This window comes from Cherax quadricarinatus, chromosome 8 (genome assembly GCF_038502225.1).
Source record: "Cherax quadricarinatus isolate ZL_2023a chromosome 8, ASM3850222v1, whole genome shotgun sequence".
In the NCBI taxonomy this organism is placed as follows: Eukaryota; Metazoa; Arthropoda; class Malacostraca; order Decapoda; family Parastacidae; genus Cherax; species Cherax quadricarinatus.
Genome location: NC_091299.1, coordinates 25,983,892 through 26,004,483, shown reverse-complemented (window position 1 = coordinate 26,004,483; position 20,592 = coordinate 25,983,892). Strand labels below are relative to the sequence as shown.

The 20,592-nt window shown below is 48.3% G+C and overlaps 1 protein-coding gene across 1 annotated transcript in view; it reads left to right on the top strand.

Annotated features, from left to right (window-relative positions):
• LOC128685452 (vitellogenin-2) overlaps positions 1 to 20,592 on the top strand; it is a 219,192-nt gene that overhangs the window by 143,694 nt on the left and 54,906 nt on the right. The window contains exon 3 of the mRNA XM_070082733.1: positions 19,668 to 19,760. Within this exon, the coding sequence (XP_069938834.1) occupies positions 19,668 to 19,760 (93 nt within the window). The remainder of the gene's footprint in view (positions 1 to 19,667; positions 19,761 to 20,592) is intronic.

The window sequence follows — 20,592 nt, the reverse complement described above, 5'->3', positions numbered from 1 at the left end:
TTAATGCTATGTCATTTTCATGTTGTTGCTGAGCCTCCCTTCTTATCTGTGCATATTCGTTTCTGATCTCTTTATTTTCCTGTGTCCTTTGTCTTCTGTACCTTTTCCATTTTAGTGAAAAAGGACTCATTCTGGTCTTTCCATTATTTCTGTTTCCCTTAGGAACAAACCTCTCCTCTGCCTCCTTGCATTTTGTTGTCACATAGTCCATCATTTCTTCTCAACTATGTATTCAAAGCACAGAACCACATGATCACTAGCTCCAAGGGGCCTTTCATACATGATATCCTCGATGTCCGAACTACTCAAGGCAAATACAAGGTCCATTCTTGTTGGATCATCCTCACCTCTATCTCTGGTAGTATCTCTAACATGTTGATGCATGAGGTTTCCCAGTACCACATCCATCATCTTGGTTCTCCATGTTTTGGGACCCCCATGGGACTCCAGGTTTTCCCAGTCAATGTCCTTATGATTGAAATCACCCATAACTAGTAACTTTGCTCCCCTTCCCTATGTGAGCTCTTCTGGCCACCTCGGCTAGTGTGTCGACCATTTCTCTGGTGCTCTTGTCGTATTCTTCTCTTGGCCTCCTGCAGTTCTGTGGCAGGTTGTATATTACTGCACAGACTGCATTGTTCCATCCATTCCTTACATTTCCTCAAATTCCCAATGGTTTTTAATGAGCAGTACAACTCCTCCTCCTCCTCTCCTCCCTCTGTCTTTCCTGAGAATTTGATATCCGGGTGGAAAAGTTGCATCTGTTATCATCGTGGTGAGCTTCGTTTCTGTGAGTGCTATTATCTGGGGATGTCTCCTTGATTCTTTGATACAACTCCTCACACTTATTTGTTATTCCGTCTGCATTTGTATACCACACCTTCAACTTCTTTCCTAAAACTGTGGTGTGGGGGTATGTTGGGGAAGGGGCAGTGGGAGACCTGATAAGGAACTAAGGGTGGTTGCTGTGGGGGTGGAGTTTGTAATGAGGTGGGTGGGGGCATTGGATATGGCATGTGCGTTTTGGGTTAGAATGTGTGTATGTACTCACCTAGTTGAGGTTGCAGGGGTCGAGTCCGAGCTCCTGGCCCCATGTGTGTGTGTGTGTGTGTGTGTGTGTGTATTCACCAAGTTGTACTCACCTAGTTGAGGTTGCAGGGGTCGAGTCCAAGCTCCTGGCCCCATGTGTGTGTGTGTGTGTGTGTACTCACCTAGTTGTACTCACCTAGTTGAGGTTGCAGGGGTCGAGTCCAAGCTCGTGGCCCCGCCTCTTCACTCTTCACTGTGTGTGTGTGTGTACTCACCTATTTGTGGTTGCAGGGGTCGAGTCCTAGCTCCTGGCTCCGTGTGTGTGTTTGTGTGTGTGTGTGTGTGTGTGTGTGTGTGTGTGTGTGTGTGTGTGTGTGTGTGTGTGTGTGTGTGTGTGTGTGTGTGTGTGTGTGTGTGTGTGTGTGTGTGTGTGTGTGTGTGTGTGTGTGTGTGTACTCACCTATTTGTACTCACCTATTTGTGGTTGCAGGGGTCGAGTCCTAGCTCCTGGCCCCGCCTCTTCACCGGTTGCTACTGGGCCCTCTCTCTCCCCGCTCCATGAGCTTTATCAAACCTCGTCTTAAAACTGTGTATGGTTCCTGCCTCCACTACGTCATTTTCTGGGCTATTCCACTGCCTTACAACTCTATGACTGAAGAAATACTTCCTACTATCTCTCTGACTCATTTGTGTCTTCAACTTCCAATTGTGGCCTCTTGTTTCTGTGTCCCCTCCTGTATGTGTGCGTGTGTGTGTGTGTGTGTGTGTGTGTGTGTGTGTGTGTGTGTGTGTGTGTGTGTGTGTGTGTGTGTATGTGTGTGTGTGTGTGTGTGTGTGTGTGTGTGTGTGTGTGTGTATGTGTGTGTGTATGTGTGTGTGTGTGTGTGTGTGTGTGTGTGTGTGTGTGTGCTTGTGAGTGTGTGTGTGTGTATGTATGTGTGTGTGTGTGTGTGTGTGTGTGTGTGTGATCGCTTCTTTTGCACCAATCCGAATGAAGCATCCTGACGTCACACATACCCTGGCCTCCTATTGGTCAGTATGGGCCGGACAGCCTCGTCACTATATTGATCACCGTCAGCCATAGTGACGTCATCGAGGCACCCCATTGGTTGATTACAAGTGACGTCATAAGGTAAATATTGATTAGAAGCTGGAGTCTACTACGTCATTGCCTTCCTGTTGGCTGAGAGTCAGCATGACGCAGTTAACGTATGTTGTTGGTGATGACGTCACAAAGTACGTTGTGAAATGGTTTTGTTGTGAGAGAAGCAATGTGTTATTGTTGGGGGAGGTGGTGGTGGTGGTAGTGATGGTGGTAGTGGTTGTGGTGACGGTGGTGGTTATGGTTGCGGTGGTAATAATGGTAGTGATGGTGGTGGTGGTAGTAGTGGTAGTGGCTATGATGGTGATGGTGGTGGTGGTTGTGGTGGTAGTGCTGGTCGTGGTTGTTGTGATGGTTATGGTGGTGGTGGGGGTGGTAGTGCTGGTGGTTGTTGTTGTGGTGGTGGTGGTGATGCTGATAATGGTAGTGACGGTGGTGATAGTAACCACTTGAGAACCTAACCAACATTACCTCACTACTAAGCATCACCACTAACCATCAAAACTAAGCATCACCACTCAACATCACCACTAAGCATCGCCACTAAGCATCACCACTAAGCATCACCATTAAACATAACCACTAAGCATCACCACTAAGCATCACCACTAAGCATCACCACTAAGCATCACCACTAAGCATCACCACTAAGCATCACCACTAACCATCACCACTAAGCATCACCACTAAGCATCACCACTAAGCATCACCACTAAGCATCACCACTAAGCATCACCACTAAGCATCACCACTAAGCATCACCACTAAGCATCACCACTAACCATCACCACTAAGCATCACCACTAAGCATCACCACTAAGCATCACCACTAAGCATCACCACTAAGCATCACCACTAAGCATCACCATTAAACATCACCACTAACCATCACCACTAAGCATCACCACTAAGCATCACCACTAAGCATCACCACTAAGCATCACCACTAAGCATCACCATTAAACATCACCACTAACCATCACCACTAAGCATCACCACTAAGCATCACCACTAAGCATCACCACTAAGCATCACCACTAAGCATCACCATTAAACATCACCACTAACCATCACCACTAAGCATCACCACTAAGCATCACCACTAAGCATCACCACTAAGCATCACCAATAAACATCACCACTAAGCATCACCACTCAGCATCACCACTAAGCATCACCACTAAGCATCACCAATAAGCATCACCACTAAGCATCACCACTAAGCATCACCACTAAGCATCACCAATAAACATCACCACTAAGCATCACCACTAAGCATCACCACTAAGCATCACCACTAAGCATCACCACTAAGCATCACCAATAAGCATCACCACTAAGCATCACCACTAAGCATCACCACTAAGCATCACCACTAAGCATCACCACTAAGCATCACCATTAAACATCACCACTAGCCATCACCACTAAGCATCACCACTAAGCATCACCACTAAGCATCACCACTAAGCATCACCACTAAGCATCACCACTAAGCATCACCACTAAGCATCACCACTAAGCATCACCACTAAGCATCACCACTAAGCATCACCACTAAGCATCACCACTAAGCATCACCACTAAGCATCACATAGCATCACCACTAAGCATCACCACTAAGCATCACCACTAAGCATCACCACTAAGCATCACCACTAATCATCACCACTAAGCATCACCACTAAGCATCACCACTAAGCATCACCACTAAGCATCACCACTAAGCATCACCACTAAGCATCACCACTAACCATCACCACTAAGCATCACCACTAAGCATCACCACTAAGCATCACATAGCATCACCACTAAGCATCACCACTAAGCATCACCACTAAGCATCACCACTAAGCATCACCACTAAGCATCACCACTAAGCATCACCACTAAGCATCACCACTAAGCATCACCACTAAGCATCACCACTAAACATCACCACTAACATCACCACTAAGCATCACATAGCATCACCACTAAGTATCACCACTAAGCATCACCACTAAGCATCACCATTAAGCATCACCACTAAGCATCACCACTAAGCATCACCACTAAGCATCACCACTAAGCATCACCACTAAGCATCACCACTAAGCATCACCACTAAGCATCACCACTAAGCATCACCACTAAGCATCACCACTAAGCATCACCACTAAGCATCACATAGCATCACCACTAAGCATCACCACTAAGCATCACATAGCATCACCACTAAGCATCACCACTAAGCATCACCACTAACATCACCACTAAGCATCACCACATAGTATCACCACTAAGCATCACCACTAAGCATCACATAGCATCACCACTAAGCATCACCACTAAGCATCACCACTAAGCATCACCACTAAGCATCACCACTAACATCACCACTAAGCATCACATAGCATCACCACTAAGTATCACCACTAAGCATCACCACTAACATCACCACTAAGCATCACATAGCATCACCACTAAGTATCACCACTAAGCATCACCACTAAGCATCACCATTAAGCATCACTAAGCATCACCACTAAGCATCACCACTAAGCATCACATAGCATCACCACTAAGCATCACCACTAAGCATCACCACTAAGCATCACCACTAAGCATCACCACTAAGCATCACCACTAAGCATCACATAGCATCACCACTAAGCATCACCACTAAGCATCACCACTAAGCATCACCACTAAGCATCACCACTAAGCATCACATAGCATCACCACTAAGCATCACATAGCATCACCACTAAGCATCACATAGCATCACCACTAAGCATCACCACTAAGCATCACCACTAAGCATCACATAGCATCACCACTAAGCATCACATAGCATCACCACTAAGCATCACCACTAAGCATCACCACTAAGCATCACCACTAAGCATCACCACTAAGCATCACCACTAAGCATCACATAGCATCACCACTAAGCATCACCACTAAGCATCACCACTAAGCATCACCACTAAGCATCACATAGCATCACCACTAAGCATCACCACTAAGCATCACATAGCATCACCACTAAGCATCACATAGCATCACCACATAGCATCACCACTAAGCATCACCACTAAGCATCTCCACTAAGCATCACATAGCATCACCACTAAGCATCATCACATAGCATCACCACTAAGCATCACATAGCATCACCACTAAGCATCACCACTAAGCATCACCACTAAGCATCACCACTAAGCATCACCACTAAGCATCACCACTAAGCATCACCACTAAGCATCACATAGCATCACCACTAAGCATCACCACTAAGCATCACATAGCATCACCACTAAGCATCACCACAAAGCATCACCACTAAGCATCACCACTAAGCATCACCACTAAGCATCACCACTAAGCATCGCCACTAACCATCACCACTAAGCATCACATAGCATCACCACATAGCATCGCCACTAAGCATCACCACTAAGCATCACCACTAAACATCAACACTAAGCATCACATAGCATCACCACTAAGCATCATCACATAGCATCACCACTAAGCATCACCACATAGCATCACCACTAAACATCACATAGCATCACCACTAAGCATCACATAGCATCACCACTAAGCATCACATAGCATCACCACTAAGCATCACATAACATCACCACTAAGCATCACCACTAAGCATCACATAGCATCACCACTAAGCATCACCACTAACATCACCACTAAGCATCACCACATAGCATCACCACAGAGCATCACAACTAAGCATCACTAAGCATCACATAGCATCACCACTAAGCATCACCACTAAGCATCACCACTAACATCACCACTAAGCATCACCACTAAGCATCACATAGCATCACCACTAAGCATCACCACTAAGCATCACCACTAAGCATCACCACTAAGCATCACCACTAACATCACCACTAAGCATCACCACTAAGCATCACATAGCATCACCACTAAGCATCACATAGCATCACCACTAAGCATCACATAGCATCACCACTAAGCATCACATAGCATCACCACTAAGCATCACATAGCATCACCAACATTATAGGTAACATAATGCAACATGTACATGACATTTATATTAAGTAATAAGTAAGTCATTTGTTTTAATATGGAATTAATGATAAATTATGTCAGGTAAGATATTTGACCAACTCGAGAGTTTCTCTTGATGCTAAACAAGTGTAACAGTGTTAATTACTGGTATGTATTACTACGTTCCAGGATGTGTGAGTCTAGTTGTTTGTGCTGGTGGTTGTTGTTGCCGATGGTGGTGGTTGTTGTTGCCCATGGTGGTGGTTGTTGTTGTTGCCCATGGTGGTGGTTGTTGTTGTTGCCGACGGTGGTGGTTGTTGTTGCCCATCCACGTGGTTGTTGTTGCCCATGGTGGTGGTTGTTGTTGTTGCCCATGGTGGTGGTTGTTGTTGTTGCCCATGGTGGTGGTTGTTGTTGCCCATGGTGGTGGTTGTTGTTGTTGCCCATGGTGGTGGTTGTTGTTGTTGCCCATGGTGGTGGTTGTTGTTGTTGTTGCCCATGGTGGTGGTGGTTGTTGTTGCCCATGGTGGTGGTTGTTGTTGTTGCCCATGGTGGATGTTGTTGTTGTTGCCCATGGTGGTGGTTGTTGTTGCCCATGGTGGTGGTTGTTGTTGTTGCCCATGGTGGTGGTTGTTGTTGTTGCCCATGGTGGTGGTTGTTGTTGTTGCCCATGGTGGTGGTTGTTGTTGTTGCCCATGGTGGTGGTTGTTGTTGTTGCCCATGGTGGTGGTTGTTGTTGTTGCCCATGGTGGTGGTTGTTGTTGTTGCCCATGGTGGTGGTTGTTGTTGTTGCCCATGGTGGTGGTTGTTGTTGTTGCCCATGGTGGTGGTTGTTGTTGTTGCCCATGGTGGTGGTTGTTGTTGTTGCCCATGGTGGTGGTTGTTGTTGTTGCCCATGGTGGTGGTTGTTGTTGTTGCCCATGGTGGTGGTGGTTGTTGTTGCCCATGGTGGTGGTTGTTGTTGTTGCCCATGGTGGTGGTTGTTGTTGTTGCCCATTGTTGTTGTTGTTGCCCATGGTGGTGGTTGTTGTTGTTGCCCATGGTGCCCATGGTGGTGGTTGTTGTTGTTGCCCATGGTGGTGGTTGTTGTTGTTGCCCATGGTGGTGGTTGTTGTTGTTGCCCATGGTGGTGGTTGTTGTTGTTGCCCATGGTGGTGGTGGTTGTTGTTGCCCATGGTGGTGGTTGTTGTTGTTGCCCATGGTGGTGGTGGTTGTTGTTGCCCATGGTGGTGGTGGTTGTTGTTGCCGATGGTGGTGGTTGTTGTTGTTGCCGATGGTGGTGGTGGTGGTTGTTGTTGCCCATGGTGGTGGTGGTTGTTGTTGCCGATGGTGGTGGTTGTTGTTGTTGCCGATGGTGGTGGTTGTTGTTGTTGCCGATGGTGGTGGTTGTTGTTGTTGCCCATGGTGGTGGTGGTTGTTGTTGCCCATGGTGGTGGTGGTTGTTGTTGCCGATGGTGGTGGTGGTTGTTGTTGCCCATGGTGGTGGTGGTTGTTGTTGCCGCTGGTGGTGGTGGTTGTTGTTGCCGATGGTGGTGGTTGTTGTTGCCGATGGTGGTGGTTGTTGTTGTTGCCGATGGTGGTGGTTGTTGTTGTTGCCGATGGTGGTGGTGGTTGTTGTTGCCGATGGTGGTGGTGGTTGTTGTTGCCCATGGTGGTGGTTGTTGTTGCCGATGGTGGTGGTTGTTGTTGTTGCCGATGGTGGTGGTGGTTGTTGTTGCCGATGGTGGTGGTTGTTGTTGCCCATGGTGGTGGTTGTTGTTGTTGCCCATGGTGGTGGTTGTTGTTGCCGATGGTGGTTGTTGTAGTTGTTGCCGGTGGTGGTGGTTGTTGTTGCCCATGGTGGTGGTTGTTGCCGATGTTGGTTGTTGTAGTTGTTGCCCATGGTGGTGGTTGTTGTTGCCCATGGTGGTGGTGGTTGTTGTTGCCGATGGTGGTGGTTGTTGCCGATGGTTGTGGTTGTTGCCGATGGTGGTGGTGGTTGTTGTTGCCGATGGTGGTGGTGGTTGTTGTTGCCCATGGTGGTGGTGGTTGTTGTTGCCCATGGTGGTGGTGGTTGTTGTTGCCCATGGTGGTGGTGGTTGTTGTTGCCGATGGTGGTGGTGGTTGTTGTTGCCGATGGTGGTGGTTGTTGTTGTTGCCCATGGTGGTGGTTGTTGTTGTTGCCCATGGTGGTGGTTGTTGTTGTTGCCCATGGTGGTGGTTGTTGCCGATGGTGGTGGTGGTTGTTGTTGTTGCCCATGGTGGTGGTTGTTGTTGCCCATGGTGGTGGTTGTTGTTGTTGCCCATGGTGGTGGTTGTTGTTGCCCATGGTGGTGGTTGTTGTTGTTGCCCATGGTGGTGGTTGTTGTTGCCCATGGTGGTGGTTGTTGTTGTTGTGGTGCCGATGGTGGTGGTTTGTTGTTGTTGCCGATGGTGGTGGTTGTTGTTGTTGCCCATGGTGGTGGTTGTTGTTGTTGCCCATGGTGGTGGTTGTTGCCGATGGTGGTGGTTGTTGTTGTTGCCCATGGTGGTGGTTGTTGCCTATGGTGGTGGTTGTTGTTGTTGCCCATGGTGGTGGTTGTTGCCTATGGTGGTGGTTGTTGTTGTTGCCGATGGTGGTGGTGGTGGTTGAGGTGGTAGTGTTAGCAGTAATGAAAGCAGTAGTTTTGGCAGTCGTGGTTGCAGCAGCAGTGGTGGCAGCAGCAGTGATGGCAGCAGCAATGATAGCAGCAGCAGCAGTGGTGGCAGCAGCAGTGGTGGCAGCAGCAGTTTTGGCAGCAGCAGTGATGGCAGCAGCAGCAGTGGTGGCAGCATCAGTGATGGCAGCAGCAGCAGTGGTGGCAGCAGCAGTGATGGCAGCAGCAGTGGTAGCAGCAGCAGCAGTGGTGGCAGCAGCAGTGGTGGCAGCAGCAGTGGTGGCAGCAGCAGTGATGGCAGCAGCAGCAGTGGTGGCAGCAACAGTGATGGCAGCAGCAGCAGTGGTGGCAGCAGCAGTGATGGCAGCAGCAGTGATGGCAGCAGCAGTGATGGTAGCAGCAGAAGTGGTGGTAGCAGCAGTGATGGCACCAGCAGCAGTAGTGGTGGCAGCAGCAGTGATGGCAGCAGCAGCAGTGGTGGCAGCAGCAGTGATGGCAGCAGCAGTGATGGCTTCAGCAGCAGTGATGGCAGCAGCAGCAGTAGTGGTGGTGGCAGCAGCAGCAGCAGCAGTGGTGGCAGCAGCAGTGATGGCAGCAGCAGTGATAGCAGCAGCAGCTGGTGGCAGCAGCAGTGATGGCAGCAGCAGTGATGGCATCAGCAGCAGTGATGGCAGCAGCAGCAGTAGTGGGGGTGGTAGCAGCAGCAGCAGTGGTGGCAGCAGCAGTGATGGCAGCAGCAGTGGTAGCAGCAGCAGTGATGGTAGCACCAGAAGTGGTGGCAGCAGCAGTGATGGCAGCAGCAGCAGCAGTGGTGGCAGCAGCAGTGATGGCAGCAGCAGCAGTGGTGGCAGCAACAGTGATGGCAGCAGCAGCAGTGGTGGCAGCAGCAGTGATGGCAGCAGCAGTTATAGCAGCAGCAGTGATGGTAGCAGCAGAAGTGGTGGCAGCAGCAGTGATGGCAGCAGCAGCAGCAGTGGTGGCAGCAGCAGTGATGGCAGCAGCAGCAGTGGTGGCAGCAGCAGTGATGGCAGCAGCAGTGATGGCATCAGCAGCAGTGATAGCAGCAGCAGCAGTAGTGGTGGTGGCAGCAGCAGTGATGGCAGCAGCACTGATGGCAGCAGCAGTGATGGCAACAGCAGTAGAGGCAGCGGCAGCAATGGTGGCAGCAGCAGTGATGGCAGCATCAGTGATGGCAGCAACTCCTCCACAACTTGCAGCTGCAGCCATCACCAAGAAATTGGTCGTATGTCATTCCAGGACCCGAGAAGCTGCCCCCCCCCCTCCCCAGCACCCCCCCCCCCCCCAGCACACACACACACAGCGATGACGAAGGTTAATGTGTGATGATCGAGCTAGTACTCTGTCAGGAAGCATGGAGATAATGGATGATGGTCGAGCTAGTACTCTATCAGGAAGCCTGGAGATAAGGGATGATGGTCGAGCTAGTACTCTGTCAGGAAGCTTGGAGATAAGGGATGATGGTCGAGCTAGTACTCTGTCAGGAAGCTTGGAGATAAGGGATGATGGTCGAGCTAGTACTCTGTCAGGAAGCTTGGAGATAATGGATGATAGTCGAGCTAGTACTCTGTCAGGAAGCTTGGAGATAATGGATGATAGTCGAGCTAGTACTCTGTCAGGAAGCTTGGAGATAATGGATGATAGTCGAGCTAGTACTCTGTCAGGAAGCTTGGAGATAATGGATGATAGTCGAGCTAGTACTCTGTCAGGAAGCTTGGAGATAAGGGATGATGGTCGAGCTAGTACTCTGTCAGGAAGCTTGGAGATAAGGGATGATGGTCGAGCTAGTACTCTGTCAGGAAGCTTGGAGATAATGGATGATAGTCGAGCTAGTACTCTGTCAGGAAGCTTGGAGATAATGGATGATAGTCGAGCTAGTACTCTGTCAGGAAGCTTGGAGATAATGGATGATAGTCGAGCTAGTACTCTGTCAGGAAGCTTGGAGATAAGGGATGATGGTCGAGCTAGTACTCTGTCAGGAAGCTTGGAGATAAGGGATGATGGTCGAGCTAGTACTCTGTCAGGAAGCTTGGAGATAATGGATGATAGTCGAGCTAGTACTCTGTCAGGAAGCTTGGAGATAATGGATGATAGTCGAGCTAGTACTCTGTCAGGAAGCTTGGAGATAATGGATGATAGTCGAGCTAGTACTCTGTCAGGAAGCTTGGAGATAATGGATGATAGTCGAGCTAGTACTCTGTCAGGAAGCTTGGAGATAATGGATGATAGTCGAGCTAGTACTCTGTCAGGAAGCTTGGAGATAATGGATGATAGTCGAGCTAGTACTCTGTCAGGAAGCTTGGAGATAAGGGATGATGGTCGAGCTAGTACTCTGTCAGGAAGCTTGGAGATAAGGGATGATGGTCGAGCTAGTACTCTGTCAGGAAGCTTGGAGATAATGGATGATGGTCGAGCTAGTACTCTGTCAGGAAGCTTGGAGATAATGGATGATGGTCGAGCTAGTACTCTGTCAGGAAGCTTGGAGATAATGGATGATGGTCGAGCTAGTACTCTGTCAGGAAGCTTGGAGATAATGGATGATGGTCGAGCTAGTACTCTGTCAGGAAGCTTGGAGATAATGGATGATAGTCGAGCTAGTACTCTGTCAGGAAGCTTGGAGATAATGGATGATAGTCGAGCTAGTACTCTGTCAGGAACCTTGGAGATAAGGGATGATAGTCGAGCTAGTACTCTGTCAGGAAGCTTGGAGATAATGGATGATAGTCGAGCTAGTACTCTGTCAGGAAGCTTGGAGATAATGGATGATAGTCGAGCTAGTACTCTGTCAGGAAGCTTGGAGATAATGGATGATAGTCGAGCTAGTACTCTGTCAGGAAGCTTGGAGATAATGGATGATAGTCGAGCTAGTACTCTGTCAGGAAGCTTGGAGATAATGGATGATAGTCGAGCTAGTACTCTGTCAGGAAGCTTGGAGATAATGGATGATAGTCGAGCTAGTACTCTGTCAGGAAGCTTGGAGATAAGGGATGATGGTCGAGCTAGTACTCTGTCAGGAAGCTTGGAGATAATGGATGATAGTCGAGCTAGTACTCTGTCAGGAAGCTTGGAGATAAGGGATGATGGTCGAGCTAGTACTCTGTCAGGAAGCTTGGAGATAATGGATGATAGTCGAGCTAGTACTCTGTCAGGAAGCTTGGAGATAATGGATGATAGTCGAGCTAGTACTCTGTCAGGAAGCTTGGAGATAATGGATGATAGTCGAGCTAGTACTCTGTCAGGAAGCTTGGAGATAAGGGATGATGGTCGAGCTAGTACTCTGTCAGGAAGCTTGGAGATAATGGATGATAGTCGAGCTAGTACTCTGTCAGGAAGCTTGGAGATAATGGATGATAGTCGAGCTAGTACTCTGTCAGGAAGCTTGGAGATAAGGGATGATGGTCGAGCTAGTACTCTGTCAGGAAGCTTGGAGATAATGGATGATAGTCGAGCTAGTACTCTGTCAGGAAGCTTGGAGATAATGGATGATAGTCGAGCTAGTACTCTGTCAGGAAGCTTGGAGATAATGGATGATAGTCGAGCTAGTACTCTGTCAGGAAGCTTGGAGATAATGGATGATAGTCGAGCTAGTACTCTGTCAGGAAGCTTGGAGATAATGGATGATAGTCGAGCTAGTACTCTGTCAGGAATCTTGGAGATAATGGATGATAGTCGAGCTAGTACTCTGTCAGGAAGCTTGGAGATAATGGATGATAGTCGAGCTAGTACTCTGTCAGGAAGCTTGGAGATAATGGATGATAGTCGAGCTAGTACTCTGTCAGGAAGCTTGGAGATAATGGATGATAGTCGAGCTAGTACTCTGTCAGGAAGCTTGGAGATAAGGGATGATGGTCGAGCTAGTACTCTGTCAGGAAGCTTGGAGATAATGGATGATAGTCGAGCTAGTACTCTGTCAGGAAGCTTGGAGATAAGGGATGATGGTCGAGCTAGTACTCTGTCAGGAAGCTTGGAGATAATGGATGATAGTCGAGCTAGTACTCTGTCAGGAAGCTTGGAGATAATGGATGATAGTCGAGCTAGTACTCTGTCAGGAAGCTTGGAGATAATGGATGATAGTCGAGCTAGTACTCTGTCAGGAAGCTTGGAGATAATGGATGATAGTCGAGCTAGTACTCTGTCAGGAAGCTTGGAGATAATGGATGATAGTCGAGCTAGTACTCTGTCAGGAAGCTTGGAGATAAGGGATGATGGTCGAGCTAGTACTCTGTCAGGAAGCTTGGAGATAATGGATGATAGTCGAGCTAGTACTCTGTCAGGAAGCTTGGAGATAATGGATGATAGTCGAGCTAGTACTCTGTCAGGAAGCTTGGAGATAATGGATGATAGTCGAGCTAGTACTCTGTCAGGAAGCTTGGAGATAAGGGATGATGGTCGAGCTAGTACTCAGTCAGGAAGCTTGGAGATAATGGATGATAGTCGAGCTAGTACTCTGTCAGGAAGCTTGGAGATAATGGATGATAGTCGAGCTAGTACTCTGTCAGGAAGCTTGGAGATAATGGATGATAGTCGAGCTAGTACTCTGTCAGGAAGCTTGGAGATAAGGGATGATGGTCGAGCTAGTACTCAGTCAGGAAGCTTGGAGATAATGGATGATAGTCGAGCTAGTACTCTGTCAGGAAGCTTGGAGATAAGGGATGATGGTCGAGCTAGTACTCAGTCAGGAAGCTTGGAGATAAGGGATGATGGTCGAGCTAGTACTCTGTCAGGAAGCTTGGAGATAAGGGATGATGGTCGAGCTAGTACTCTGTCAGGAAGCTTGGAGATAAGGGATGATGGTCGAGCTAGTACTCTGTCAGGAAGCTTGGAGATAATGGATGATAGTCGAGCTAGTACTCCGTCAGGAAGCTTGGAGATAATGGATGATAGTCGAGCTAGTACTCTGTCAGGAAGCTTGGAGATAAGGGATGATGGTCGAGCTAGTACTCTGTCAGGAAGCTTGGAGATAATGGATGATAGTCGAGCTAGTACTCTGTCAGGAAGCTTGGAGATAATGGATGATAGTCGAGCTAGTACTCTGTCAGGAAGCTTGGAGATAAGGGATGATGGTCGAGCTAGTACTCTGTCAGGAACCTTGGAGATAAAGGATGATGGTCGAGCTAGTACTCTGTCAGGAAGCTTGGAGATAAGGGATGATGGTCGAGCTAGTACTCTGTCAAGAAGCTTGGAGACAAGGGATGATGGTCGAGCTAGTACTCAGTCAGGAAGCTTGGAGACAAGGGATGATGGTCGAGCTAGTACTCAGTCAGGAAGCTTGGAGACAAGGGATGATGGTCGAGCTAGTACTCAGTCAGGAAGCTTGGAGACAAGGGATGATGGTCGAGCTAGTACTCAGTCAGGAAGCTTGGAGACAAGGGATGATGGTCGAGCTAGTACTCAGTCAGGAAGCTTGGAGACAAGGGATGATGGTCGAGCTAGTACTCAGTCAGGAAGCTTGGAGACAAGGGATGATGGTCGAGCTAGTACTCAGTCAGGAAGCTTGGAGACAAGGGATGATGGTCGAGCTAGTACTCAGTCAGGAAGCTTGGAGACAAGGGATGATGGTCGAGCTAGTACTCAGTCAGGAAGCTTGGAGATAAGGGATGATGGTCGAGCTAGTACTCAGTCAGGAAGCTTGGAGACAAGGGATGATGGTCGAGCTAGTACTCAGTCAGGAAGCTTGCAGACAAGGGATGATGGTCGAGCTAGTACTCAGTCAGGAAGCTTGCAGACAAGGGATGATGGTCGAGCTAGTACTCAGTCAGGAACCTGGAGATAAGGGATGATGGTCGAGCTAGTACTCAGTCAGGAAGCTTGGAGATAAGGGATGATGGTCGAGCTAGTACTCTGTCAGGAAGCTTGGAGATAATGGATGATAGTCGAGCTAGTACTCTGTCAGGAAGCTTGGAGATAATGGATGATAGTCGAGCTAGTACTCTGTCAGGAAGCTTGGAGACAAGGGATGATGGTCGACCTAGTACTCAGTCAGGAAGCTTGGAGACAAGGGATGATGGTCGACCTAGTACTCAGTCAGGAAGCTTGGAGACAAGGGATGATGGTCGAGCTAGTACTCAGTCAGGAAGCTTGGAGACAAGGGATGATGGTCGAGCTAGTACTCAGTCAGGAAGCTTGGAGACAAGGGATGATGGTCGAGCTAGTACTCTGTCAGGAAGCTTGGAGATAATGGATGATAGTCGAGCTAGTACTCTGTCAGGAAGCTTGGAGATAATGGATGATAGTCGAGCTAGTACTCTGTCAGGAAGCTTGGAGATAAGGGATGATGGTCGAGCTAGTACTCAGTCAGGAAGCTTGGAGATAATGGATGATAGTCGAGCTAGTACTCTGTCAGGAAGCTTGGAGATAATGGATGATAGTCGAGCTAGTACTCTGTCAGGAAGCTTGGAGATAATGGATGATAGTCGAGCTAGTACTCTGTCAGGAACCTTGGAGATAAGGGATGATGGTCGAGCTAGTACTCAGTCAGGAAGCTTGGAGATAATGGATGATAGTCGAGCTAGTACTCTGTCAGGAAGCTTGGAGATAATGGATGATAGTCGAGCTAGTACTCTGTCAGGAAGCTTGGAGATAATGGATGATAGTCGAGCTAGTACTCTGTCAGGAAGCTTGGAGATAAGGGATGATGGTCGAGCTAGTACTCAGTCAGGAAGCTTGGAGATAATGGATGATAGTCGAGCTAGTACTCTGTCAGGAAGCTTGGAGATAATGGATGATAGTCGAGCTAGTACTCTGTCAGGAAGCTTGGAGATAATGGATGATAGTCGAGCTAGTACTCTGTCAGGAAGCTTGGAGATAAGGGATGATGGTCGAGCTAGTACTCAGTCAGGAAGCTTGGAGATAATGGATGATAGTCGAGCTAGTACTCTGTCAGGAAGCTTGGAGATAAGGGATGATGGTCGAGCTAGTACTCAGTCAGGAAGCTTGGAGATAAGGGATGATGGTCGAGCTAGTACTCTGTCAGGAAGCTTGGAGATAAGGGATGATGGTCGAGCTAGTACTCTGTCAGGAAGCTTGGAGATAAGGGATGATGGTCGAGCTAGTACTCTGTCAGGAAGCTTGGAGATAATGGATGATAGTCGAGCTAGTACTCCGTCAGGAAGCTTGGAGATAATGGATGATAGTCGAGCTAGTACTCTGTCAGGAAGCTTGGAGATAAGGGATGATGGTCGACCTAGTACTCAGTCAGGAAGCTTGGAGACAAGGGATGATGGTCGAGCTAGTACTCAGTCAGGAAGCTTGGAGACAAGGGATGATGGTCGAGCTAGTACTCAGTCAGGAAGCTTGGAGACAAGGGATGATGGTCGAGCTAGTACTCAGTCAGGAAGCTTGGAGACAAGGGATGATGGTCGACCTAGTACTCAGTCAGGAAGCTTGGAGACAAGGGATGATGGTCGACCTAGTACTCAGTCAGGAAGCTTGGAGACAAGGGATGATGGTCGACCTAGTACTCAGTCAGGAAGCTTGGAGACAAGGGATGATGGTCGACCTAGTACTCAGTCAGGAAGCTTGGAGACAAGGGATGATGGTCGACCTAGTACTCAGTCAGGAAGCTTGGAGACAAGGGATGATGGTCGAGCTAGTACTCAGTCAGGAAGCTTGGAGACAAGGGATGATGGTCGAGCTAGTACTCAGTCAGGAAGCTTGGAGACAAGGGATGATGGTCGAGCTAGTACTCAGTCAGGAAGCTTGGAGACAAGGGATGATGGTCGAGCTAGTACTCAGTCAGGAAGCTTGGAGATAAGGGATGATGGTCGAGCTAGTACTCAGTCAGGAAGCTTGGAGATAAGGGATGATGGTCGAGCTAGTACTCAGTCAGGAAGCTTGGAGATAAGGGATGATGGTCGAGCTAGTACTCAGTCAGGAAGCTTGGAGACAAGGGATGATGGTCGAGCTAGTACTCAGTCAGGAAGCTTGGAGACAAGGGATGATGGTCGAGCTAGTACTCAGTCAGGAAGCTTGGAGACAAGGGATGATGGTCGAGCTAGTACTCAGTCAGGAAGCTTGGAGACAAGGGATGATGGTCGAGCTAGTACTCAGTCAGGAAGCTTGGAGACAAGGGATGATGGTCGAGCTAGTACTCAGTCAGGAAGCTTGGAGACAAGGGATGATGGTCGAGCTAGTACTCAGTCAGGAAGCTTGGAGACAAGGGATGATGGTCGAGCTAGTACTCAGTCAGGAAGCTTGGAGACAAGGGATGATGGTCGAGCTAGTACTCAGTCAGGAAGCTTGGAGATAAGGGATGATGGTCGAGCTAGTACTCAGTCAGGAAGCTTGGAGATAAGGGATGATGGTCGAGCTAGTACTCAGTCAGGAAGCTTGGAGACAAGGGATGATGGTCGAGCTAGTACTCAGTCAGGAAGCTTGGAGACAAGGGATGATGGTCGAGCTAGTACTCAGTCAGGAAGCTTGGAGACAAGGGATGATGGTCGAGCTAGTACTCAGTCAGGAAGCTTGGAGACAAGGGATGATGGTCGAGCTAGTACTCAGTCAGGAAGCTTGGAGACAAGGGATGATGGTCGAGCTAGTACTCAGTCAGGAAGCTTGGAGACAAGGGATGATGGTCGAGCTAGTACTCAGTCAGGAAGCTTGGAGACAAGGGATGATGGTCGAGCTAGTACTCAGTCAGGAAGCTTGGAGACAAGGGATGATGGTCGAGCTAGTACTCAGTCAGGAAGCTTGGAGACAAGGGATGATGGTCGAGCTAGTACTCAGTCAGGAAGCTTGGAGACAAGGGATGATGGTCGAGCTAGTACTCAGTCAGGAAGCTTGGAGACAAGGGATGATGGTCGAGCTAGTACTCAGTCAGGAAGCTTGGAGACAAGGGATGATGGTCGAGCTAGTACTCAGTCAGGAAGCTTGGAGACAAGGGATGATGGTCGAGCTAGTACTCAGTCAGGAAGCTTGGAGATAAGGGATGATGGTCGAGCTAGTACTCAGTCAGGAAGCTTGGAGACAAGGGATGATGGTCGAGCTAGTACTCAGTCAGGAAGCTTGGAGACAAGGGATGATGGTCGAGCTAGTACTCAGTCAGGAAGCTTGGAGACAAGGGATGATGGTCGAGCTAGTACTCAGTCAGGAAGCTTGGAGACAAGGGATGATGGTCGAGCTAGTACTCAGTCAGGAAGCTTGGAGACAAGGGATGATGGTCGAGCTAGTACTCAGTCAGGAAGCTTGGAGACAAGGGATGATGGTCGAGCTAGTACTCAGTCAGGAAGCTTGGAGACAAGGGATGATGGTCGAGCTAGTACTCAGTCAGGAACCTGGAGATAAGGGATGATGGTCGAGCTAGTACTCAGTCAGGAAGCTTGGAGATAAAGGATGATGGTCGAGCTAGTACTCTGTCAGGAAGCTTGGAGATAAGGGATGATGGTCGAGCTAGTACTCTGTCAGGAAGCTTGGAGATAAAGGATGATGGTCGAGCTAGTACTCTGTCAGGAAGCTTGGAGATAAGGGATGATGGTCGAGCTAGTACTCTGTCAGGAAGCTTGGAGATAAAGGATGATGGTCGAGCTAGTACTCTGTCAGGAAGCTTGGAGATAAGGGATGATGGTCGAGCTAGTACTCTGTCAGGAAGCTTGGAGATAAGGGATGATGGTCGAGCTAGTACTCTGTCAGGAAGCTTGGAGACAAGGGATGATGGTCGAGCTAGTACTCAGTCAGGAAGCTTGGAGACAAGGGATGATGGTCGAGCTAGTACTCAGTCAGGAAGCTTGGAGACAAGGGATGATGGTCGACCTAGTACTCAGTCAGGAAGCTTGGAGACAAGGGATGATGGTCGAGCTAGTACTCAGTCAGGAAGCTTGGAGACAAGGGATGATGGTCGAGCTAGTACTCAGTCAGGAAGCTTGGAGATAAGGGATGATGGTCGAGCTAGTACTCAGTCAGGAAGCTTGGAGACAAGGGATGATGGTCGAGCTAGTACTCAGTCAGGAAGCTTGGAGATAAGGGATGATGGTCGAGCTAGTACTCAGTCAGGAAGCTTGGAGACAAGGGATGATGGTCGAGCTAGTACTCAGTCAGGAAGCTTGGAGACAATGGATGATGGGCGAGCCAGACATACCCCTCTCCTCGAGTTATATGTACTGAGAGACATTCCCTTCTTCACGAGGTATATAACACTGAGAGACATACCCTTCTTCACGAGGTATATAACACTGAGAGACATACCCTTCTTCACGTGATATATACTGTGAGAGACATACCTCTCAATAAGTATATATATCTTATGAAATTAATAATAATTATTTTGTTAAATGAACATTTTTCGAATGTTGTTACAATTTTATACAAGAATTTATACACTGTGTATGCCAGTGTATATATTTTAGGGGTTAAAGTATTCCTGTCCGGTCAACTTGTGACGTAGTCTTAATGACCCTCGTGTGGTGGATAGACTTGAAACCCGATTACTCCACCAATACACATTGTAACCCAAGATTATTAACCCGGAAGGCAAGCAAGGTGGATTATTCCCGATATTATTTTGTCCCAACTGGATTTCAGTCTCTCTCTCTCTCTCTCTCTCCCTCTCTCTCTCTCTCTCTCTCTCTCTCTCTCTCTCTCTCTCTCTCTCTCTCTCTCTCTCTCTCGCTCTCTCTCTCTCTCTCTCTCTCTCTCTCTCTCTCTCTCTCTCTCTCTCTCTCTCTCTCTCTCTCTCTCTCTCTCTCTCTCTCTCTCTCTCTCTCTCTCTCTCTCTCTCTCTCTCTCTCTCTCTCTCTCTCTCTCTCTCAACATAGTGGCTCCTGTTCATTGTTATGTCTGTCAGCCAGTAGTGTGGTGGAGTTAACGACTGATGTGTGCCTGTCAGCGTGAAGAGCCCTGCAGTACAGCTCGATGACTGACAGATGTCTCTCTCTTCGCAGTGTGTGATTTGCGTCAACGCCAAGGCTACAATGCAGACCTTCCCGTGTGGTCACCGTGTGGTCTGCCGCAAATGTTTCGTCAAGACCATCCAGGTGTGTGGCAAGTGTTTATTCAGACCATCCAGGTGAGTGGCAGGTGTTTGTTGTGACCATCCAGGTGTTGACTGTGAGATGGATTGTCGAGTTCTCCTTAGTGATGCAGTATACAGTAGACCAGACGTGGCTAATTGGTTGAGTCCTTTCAAAGTTGAAACAACCCAGCCAAGAGTCATCTATAGCTTGCCTGATAGCATCGTCCGGCCTGAGCCCGGGCGTTCATACATTCTGAAAGGTTTTGTGTGGTTATCTACTTATCGAAAATCCTCGGAAGTCTATTCCTGTGAGCGAGTGACCTGAGGCATTCTGGTATCCACCAGGAAACCAGAATCGAGGTAAGTTTCGAGGTCTTAGATATAGCTAACTTTACACCCCTAGTTACTGTGTACCTTTCAGAAATAAAAAGTCACAGTACGGTGATTGGAACAATAAACAATTATCCCGCACACAGGATAATGATACTTATGACTACTTTCGCGGGACATTTGTGTACTTTAGTGTCAAAGTCGTTCCTGGAGATATTGAAGTGGGTGATCCTTGAGGGACTGAAGGAGAGACAGAAGTGTCTCAGTCATCAAAAATGCAGATGGTGAGGTGGTCATTATCCAAACAGACACAAGCGACGCACCAAGTAATGTTACGGGGGAAGACAAAAATAAATCTGTAGTTGAAGTGTTTCTAGTACGATCATCTTCGCCAGTTCCACTCTCGTCGTTAACTAGAGTGAAGCTTGTACTTAAAAATAATTCAGCAATGTATTTACCTCTGCTGATCGTCGTGAGGCATCCACACTGACGATGATGGTCAGGGTAATCCCCTACAGTGAATT